At 45.9% G+C, this 8,967-nt stretch overlaps 1 protein-coding gene across 1 annotated transcript in view; it reads left to right on the forward strand.

Moving 5' to 3' along the window:
- T265_04755 (hypothetical protein) overlaps positions 1-7,796 on the forward strand; it is a gene marked incomplete at both ends in the record, with an annotated part of 33,123 nt that extends 25,327 nt beyond the window's left edge. The window contains 3 exons of the mRNA XM_009169568.1: positions 1,608-1,772; positions 4,702-5,168; positions 7,581-7,796. Of these exons, the coding sequence (XP_009167832.1) occupies positions 1,608-1,772; positions 4,702-5,168; positions 7,581-7,796 (848 nt within the window). The remainder of the gene's footprint in view (positions 1-1,607; positions 1,773-4,701; positions 5,169-7,580) is intronic.
- Positions 7,797-8,967: the final 1,171 nt, after the last annotated feature.

Below are 8,967 nucleotides of genomic sequence, written 5' to 3' on the forward strand. Positions count from 1 at the left end.
GTGTCTTTGTTTGTTTCCCTCATACGTAAGCTAAGCTTTAGTATCATGGCTACTCAGAAAACTTTCCCAAAATCGTACGACGCACCTGAGGTTTATTCTCTTCGATTTACACCTAGAAGTACGCGAGTTGTCAGTTATGTGTAGAAGTGTTCCTCAAAACGAAACCCCCTTGTAGTTACCGGTGTTTCACACAATATTGGCACCTTAGTCACCTTTTCCCAGGGTTTAACATGGTGTTGTTACGTTTCGCCCGGTCAATATCAATAGCAACTAGTTCAGTGTGCAACTCATTGTCTGTCACAGTATCTCTCAACGTTTCTCTCGCCTCATATCATTTCATCATCCCTTGGATTCGCTGTTCGAGGGAGGTTATTATAGATCCAGGTTTCCACTTGATGGAAAACTCTGTTGGTCTTTAATTCTGCTAGTCTCGAATTTTTCGGCCGAAGTGGCACTGACTTTTCTGAAAGTATTTTAGTTTCGTGTGTTAGCTTGCCACCGACGATTTTCAGTGGTTCAGTAATTCACATAAGACGCCGCTGTTTTGCGCCGGACTCGCATCACGACCTGGACAGTGGATGAATAATTTACCACAATCCACTGTGAACAGTATTTAAATGATTTTTTTTATTTAAACGGTATTTAAACGGTTAGGTAGGACTGCTCTACCCATGCGAATACAGTCACCCACTTTCCTAGTGTGCTTGTATAGCGCCGAGCTCAATGCCATTCGAATTTTGATGACTTGAACACCGGAGTTAAAAGGTAATGGCCATCAGGTACCTAGGCCTTTTCATATTTGCCGCATGATCGTTTGCTATAGCCATGGTGTTGTAAAATTTCACTGCGTTTCAAACAAAGAATTGTAGCAACTCGAATTCGGCAGTCATTTGAAAGTCCGGAGTTGCTGGTATTCACACTGGAAGATGAATAATCACAGATAATCGCAGGATCGGTGTCTCATTCTTTGGTTCCAGTAAAATGCTATCGTTTTATCCAATTGATGAAGGGCTGCATATTCTGGCATTGTAGTAAGGTTCAAACACACGTGCTGTTTCCGGCAACTAATTGCGAAAGTTAAAACCTGTTTGTTGAGCTTGGAACTACTCCCAGTCACTCTGTCACTCCTTATCATTCCGTCGAGTAGCTGGCGTTTGCTGTATAATTATTTCAAACAATATTTGATGAGAGAAGAATGTGCCCAGCACCAAAAGCTGCGGTGATTTCGTCACGCATAGCACACGCTGAGTCTCCATTTTCATGTGCCTATTCTTGTGTCCACTTGAGGGTGGCACAAGCATAGAGAAAGCTCTCTTCTGAGTTCACCACACCAAGTGGTGTCAGACAGGCCTTTCCTCCTTCACCTTTCCTTTTCAACTTCGTCACTGATACGATCATTGAGGACTCACTATCAGCCTCTAATGCCTGTGGGGTCGAAGGGCTCCATGGGCCTCCGCTCACAGATATCGAGTACGCAGACGACATAGCTCTTCTGGGATCTGATCCCGTTGTAATGTAAACAATATTAAATAATCTAAATAATTCTGCCTCGCGGTTCGGCATGCGCTTCACACCTGCAAAGTGTAAAGTGCTGCTACAAGACTGAGTGGGCTCAAACCCTAATCGCATGCTTGTGGATGAGCCGATTGAGGTAGTAGACAAATTTGTTAACCTGGGTAGCTGTACCAGTTCCGGTGGTCTCGCGAAAGATGATGTTTCTATCGGGATTTGGAAGGCCAGAGCAGCTTTTATACATCTGCCTCATCTGTGGCGTAGGCGTGACATCACCTTAACCGTTATGGTTCGAGTTTACGATGCTGCGCTGCGCTCCATACGGATCAGAAACCCGGTCACTGCGCGCCAAGGACGTAAAAGGCTTTCAATGTTTTGCCATCGATTTCTTCGGAGCATTGCCCGGATCTGGTGGGAAAACCGGATCAGCAATGTTGAAGCACGTCGAATGGTATTCAGAAGAAATAACTCTCCCACGCTAACTGAACTGATCGCTCTCCACAGGTTGCGCTGGCTTGGCCACGTATGCCAGTCGACTGAATTCCTCGAGAGGTTCTTTACGCACAACCACATGAAGGGTCGAAACGAGCCAGAGGAGGTCAAACAATGATTTGGCAGCAAACTATGAAAGCCGTTATCAGTAAGCTCAGCCACACTGTCATTGCCGTCTCCCTGGATGGGGACATCGAGCTGGGCCACATTAATGGTTAAAGACATTGCCAGACATGGTCCAGTGGCACCATCACCGGCGTTCGTGCACCAAACTATTTCCTTCAATTCCCAACTCCCTTCCTAATCCTCCACTTAACAGACCACCTACAGTGCTGTATTTGCGCACTGATTTATCAGCTGCTGCCTCCAATGTGTAGCTGCCTACCCCTCCTCCCCGAATCATCGGTGAACGAAGCTGTGTCAAATACAACCACTGTACAGCAAGTACGCGGTTCTTACAGCTGCCAATGATGATGGTAATGAAGCATAGGATTGGGTCAAGTTTGGACTTGGTATAGGTCTATGAAATCTATTGCAAAACGTTTGGGTAGTCACGGTGCTACTCGCCTTTTGAGATAGCGTCTGCGTAATCTACCCCGTGAATGGCTGGAGACGCTGCAAGGTATGGCCACCAATCGATGTCAGTGGCTTTCTTGTTTCCCCATTTCTATCCAGATTGCCTAAGTAAGTGTCTGGAGGTGCAGGTGCCTCGGACTGACTGGATAGACAACTAGAATTAAGTTCCTTCTCCGTTTACTTTTATTGCTTTCTTCCCAATAGAATATTCAGATAAACTATGACTGTATGACAGCGAAGCACCAGCGTTGTGCTGTAATGGTATCGATGATAATAATGCATTATGCTTCTTCCTGGGACACCACGCTTGACATTTGCGAGCACGGTTTTGCTAATCCCATGAGTCAATTGGCCTGGGGCCAAAACTTGCCAGTTGACGAGGCTGGTCGTAATTGGTCGTCAGGACTGGGGTAATAAATTCAAGCAAGAAAAATCAGATCTCAAAGTTTCACTCAATTGCATTACGATTGATGCGTAACCTTCAAAATAGAACTCTCGCACCGTAAACGTACTCCGTTTCCAGTTGCTGCTGTCCAAAACTAGGCAACTCGCTACTCTTTCCTCCTTCGAATTGCATAGCATCTGAACAATGTAGCGGTTCGGCTCCGCAACAGTGGTTGGTAGCACTCAGGAAAATTCGTTACAGACGGCATCGCGATCCGTCCGGGAAAGCCCTTTGAGGACGAGGATGTGCAATATCCTCAGTCTTCCAGCCTTTTTTCATTGATATGGGTGAGACAAACTTCCCCTGGTACTTCAGTTCGGGTGCGGATCATCTGTCGGTGCTGACCCTAAAATCTAGATTAGCCTGCAAATGTTATATTTGAAGACCATAATCGTCCTCCCACGCCTTCTCGGGCGCTCTAGCACTTACTCAGCTGTCACGCGCAAGTTACTCCACACGAATTTCACGTGATAGCGACTGACTGGTTGCACATGGTGCGGCAGACAACCAGCACTGCGACAGCTGATGCTTCTCACCTCTCCATCATTATTACCCTTTGAGTTTCCCCCGATACCGGCTAGTGATGGTTGCATTCGGTATTTCATTCAAGTGGTCGGAAACACCGTTCGTGAACTGCCGTGCATAGTGTGACTGAGGATGAAGGTAATTTGCTTACATGATTTATCTTTATCCAGGGCTGTGCCACTAATCTTTCAAAAGGTTAGAGGAGTAACGTATACTACAAGTGATAAAGTTCCAACTATTATCCCCCTGTTTCACTCTTCCAATACATATAACTGCAATCCATCTTGGAGTGATGTAAAATTTGTCCCACGTTTTCAAATTGAGGAAAGAATAATGAATGGAAGTTCTTCATCTCCTTGTACAGCCTCCTGAAAGAACGTTTTCTAGCTCACTTATTACCTTCAAATTTTATACCATTCTACACACCAGCAGTTACAGATTGACGTGTTTTACAGCTCTCAATTGCTGTTCATTCCGTATCCTTTTGGTAACCACTCAGTCATGCATACCGTAAAACTGCACATGGCCCGGGTCACCGTTGTGAGGACCCACGTTGGAACTCAGTTTTGGAGCGAAGCTAATCGTGGTCTCTTCTCGTCGCAACTTAGTTCGTACGGTTGCTTTAAAGATCAATAAATACAACCTTCTCGCTCCGTAACGGAGGTGCCCGGTTTCTGTCTCGCATTAATGGGTTCGTTATCTCGCTAAGATAAAAACCTAATTGGAAAAGTGCTTTTTTGCGACGCCAATTTGAAACGACTGATAGTCATATAACCGGTTTACCTTAGTACGTCCCATAAACGCATTGTCTTCTCGTTTCCTCGTGTGTGTGTGTGTACCTTTCATTTTGCTGTAGCTGTTGAGAGCTGAACGTGTCCTCCATCCATCAGCTCGCTTTGTTTGATTTCGTCAGATGGCACGTCGAATGCCCTCAGATAAGATACTCCTAAACTCTAACGAAGTCTTGTTCCATTTGTGACCCCACTGGTGTATCTGGCCAACTTATTTGAACTCCGGGTCTCGCTTTGCTTTGTATCAATGGGACATGCATGTCGTACTTCAGATTTATCCGGAAAACTTTTTAGCTTTCTAGGTCCGCGTAACTCAGCGCAAATGTAGCCTCCTCGTCTTATCCATTTCTCTACCTGTAGCTCCGAACTTTGTGCCTGGTTCCAGCAGCCTAAGTGCCCTTGGCATACCAACTCTTCCTCCGGCTCACTCATCCACAATCGCTCGATCAGTTTTGTCCGGAATATCCGAAGCTTCATCCGAATCTGCCAACCGCTTGGCCCGTCCACCCAGTATCTGCAGTGAAAGTGTGTTGAGTGAACGGCAGCCCGGCGGTTTGCGTTCCCCATGCAATCGACCTAACGCTGCTGCTAGCCCGATAACGCCCAGACAGCGTTTGTACGAGCGAAGGCGGAAACCACAGCACGATTTTCAACCCCTGTCACCTGCGATCCCCGAGCAGGATACGCCGTCCGAGTCAGGTGTCAGTCATTCGGTGGTAGGAAATCGTGTCATTGAAACACGCCACCATACAAAAAGATCGCACTCCGAACAGCCCAGTGCACCAAAACGATTTGGCGGAAGGGAATCAGTTCCCTCCATCGATCAGGTGAGTTTTACTTTGTTACCCTCCCGAACTTTATTGTTTGGGCGTTTACTCCGTTCAATAATCTCTTTATCTCCTCTTAACCACCTTTGGGCCATTTTAGCCATCGTGGCCAGGAAAAGTAATTGTGTTGGCGATCGCATTCTCTCGGTCGCTAACCTGAGCTGATGCCCCAGAAGTCAGTAGTATTGACGGACGTGGTCATTCCCTTTGTTAGTATCTATCCTGCTTCTAAGCGTAACAGCTCCACTCTCTTAGACAAGCAAACTTCAGTAGAGTGGTTGCACCTTGTTTACAGTCCACACTTGATAACCGATCGGTTAGTATCCTCTGTTGTGGTTGAAACAAACCTACCTCAGAGGAGCGGTCTATTGCTACTGAGCGCAGAAAAAACTGAACCGGCACCCGCGTGACAACGGGCTTCACCTTCTGGATCCAACTTACTGTTTATTTGTGGCGGTAACCACACCCCCGGATTATCACCTGTTCCACAACCCACGATCTGTTTCGCTCTTCTTGAGGCTTCTCAAAAAGGAGGCTATCATAAACGGAAGCTTCCGCTGGATTCAGTTGAGTCTCCCATCAAAACCATATGACAGTAGTTGGCGAATGTTTTAAACTTGTCCAGCAAACATTAGGTCTTATGAGTTCTATGCGTAGTAAATCAAAATTGATGGTAGGTTTTCCGGATGTCTGCCTTAAGAGGTTGCTCGTAAGCCGCGGTGCATGCTTGAGTTGGTCCTTCTGTGAATCAACGGAAGGGCGAATGCCACGTTTGATAGGTTTACGAAACTGATAAAGCTGTACCGAGGAGGACAAAATTCAGAGGTTTTCTTTTGTCCATGGATAGGGTGGAGTTGAGTTATACAGCGTACTGTTGGAGATTGACCGAAAAATATGAAGCATCGGGAAATTAGATACAATATTAGTTTCACGATTATTCAGCATAGTCGATCTAATTCTAACAGCAATCATTTAATCTCATTGTGATGTGGAGAACAGAAGCGTAAAGATTAAATCAGTGGCTGGTAGAGTGGGCAATCAGATCGCACTGAAAGCTGCTATGATGTTTTAGATGTTGCCTGAGTTGGCCAACTGCTTACTAAATGACCGTGTCTTTGTTTGTTTCCCTCATACGTAAGCTAAGCTTTAGTATCATGGCTACTCAGAAAACTTTCCCAAAATCGTACGACGCACCTGAGGTTTATTCTCTTCGATTTACACCTAGAAGTACGCGAGTTGTCAGTTATGTGTAGAAGTGTTCCTCAAAACGAAACCCCCTTGTAGTTACCGGTGTTTCACACAATATTGGCACCTTAGTCACCTTTTCCCAGGGTTTAACATGGTGTTGTTACGTTTCGCCCGGTCAATATCAATAGCAACTAGTTCAGTGTGCAACTCATTGTCTGTCACAGTATCTCTCAACGTTTCTCTCGCCTCATATCATTTCATCATCCCTTGGATTCGCTGTTCGAGGGAGGTTATTATAGATCCAGGTTTCCACTTGATGGAAAACTCTGTTGGTCTTTAATTCTGCTAGTCTCGAAGTTTTCGGCCGAAGTGGCACTGACTTTTCTGAAAGTATTTTAGTTTCGTGTGTTAGCTTGCCACCGACGATTTTCAGTGGTTCAGTAATTCACATAAGACGCCGCTGTTTTGCGCCGGACTCGCATCACGACCTGGACAGTGGATGAATAATTTACCACAATCCACTGTGAACAGTATTTAAATGATTTTTTTTATTTAAACGGTATTTAAACGGTTAGGTAGGACTGCTCTACCCATGCGAATACAGTCACCCACTTTCCTAGTGTGCTTGTATAGCGCCGAGCTCAATGCCATTCGAATTTTGATGACTTGAACACCGGAGTTAAAAGGTAATGGCCATCAGGTACCTAGGCCTTTTCATATTTGCCGCATGATCGTTTGCTATAGCCATGGTGTTGTAAAATTTCACTGCGTTTCAAACAAAGAATTGTAGCAACTCGAATTCGGCAATCATTTGAAAGTCCGGAGTTGCTGGTATTCACACTGGAAGATGAATAATCACAGATAATCGCAGGATCGGTGTCTCATTCTTTGGTTCCAGTAAAATGCTATCGTTTTATCCAATTGATGAAGGGCTGCTTATTCTGACATTGTAGTAAGGTTCAAACACACGTGCTGTTTCCGGCAACTAATTGCGAAAGTTAAAACCTGTTTGTTGAGCTTGGAACTACTCCCAGTCACTCTGTCACTCCTTATCATTCCGTCGAGTAGCTGGCGTTTGCTGTATAATTATTTCAAACAATATTTGATGAGAGAAGAATGTGCCCAGCACCAAAAGCTGCGGTGATTTCGTCACGCATAGCACACGCTGAGTCTCCATTTTCATGTGCCTATTCTTGTGTCCACTTGAGGGTGGCACAAGCATAGAGAAAGCTCTCTTCTGAGTTCACCACACCAAGTGGTGTCAGACAGGCCTTTCCTCCTTCACCTTTCCTTTTCAACTTCGTCACTGATACGATCATTGAGGACTCACTATCAGCCTCTAATGCCTGTGGGGTCGAAGGGCTCCATGGGCCTCCGCTCACAGATATCGAGTACGCAGACGACATAGCTCTTCTGGGATCTGATCCCGTTGTAATGTAAACAATATTAAATAATCTAAATAATTCTGCCTCGCGGTTCGGCATGCGCTTCACACCTGCAAAGTGTAAAGTGCTGCTACAAGACTGAATGGGCTCAAACCCTAATCGCATGCTTGTGGATGAGCCGATTGAGGTAGTAGACAAATTTGTTAACCTGGGTAGCTGTACCAGTTCCGGTGGTCTCGCGAAAGATGATGTTTCTATCGGGATTTGGAAGGCCAGAGCAGCTTTTATACATCTGCCTCATCTGTGGCGTAGGCGTGACATCACCTTAACCGTTATGGTTCGAGTTTACGATGCTGCGCTGCGCTCCATACGGATCAGAAACCCGGTCACTGCGCGCCAAGGACGTAAAAGGCTTTCAATGTTTTGCCATCGATTTCTTCGGAGCATTGCCCGGATCTGGTGGGAAAACCGGATCAGCAATGTTGAAGCACGTCGAATGGTATTCAGAAGAAATAACTCTCCCACGCTAACTGAACTGATCGCTCTCCACAGGTTGCGCTGGCTTGGCCACGTATGCCAGTCGACTGAATTCCTCGAGAGGTTCTTTACGCACAACCACATGAAGGGTCGAAACGAGCCAGAGGAGGTCAAACAATGATTTGGCAGCAAACTATGAAAGCCGTTATCAGTAAGCTCAGCCACACTGTCATTGCCGTCTCCCTGGATGGGGACATCGAGCTGGGCCACATTAATGGTTAAAGACATTGCCAGACATGGTCCAGTGGCACCATCACTGGCGTTCGTGCACCCAAACTATTTCCTTCAATTCCCAACTCCCTTCCTAATCCTCCACTTAACAGACCACCTACAGTGCTGTATTTGCGCACTGATTTATCAGCTGCTGCCTCCAATGTGTAGCTGCCTACCCCTCCTCCCCGAATCATCGGTGAACGAAGCTGTGTCAAATACAACCACTGTACTGCAAGTACGCGGTTCTTACAGCTGCCAATGATGATGGTAATGAAGCATAGGATTGGGTCAAGTTTGGACTTGGTATAGGTCTATGAAATCTATTGCAAAACGTTTGGGTAGTCACGGTGCTACTCGCCTTTTGAGATAGCGTCTGCGTAATCTACCCCGTGAATGGCTGGAGACGCTGCAAGGTATGGCCACCAATCGATGTCAGTGGCTTTCTTGTTTCCCCATTTCTATCCAGATTGCCTAAG

Source organism: Opisthorchis viverrini (genome assembly GCF_000715545.1).
Source record: "Opisthorchis viverrini unplaced genomic scaffold opera_v5_79, whole genome shotgun sequence".
NCBI lineage: Eukaryota > Metazoa > Platyhelminthes > Trematoda > Opisthorchiida > Opisthorchiidae > Opisthorchis > Opisthorchis viverrini.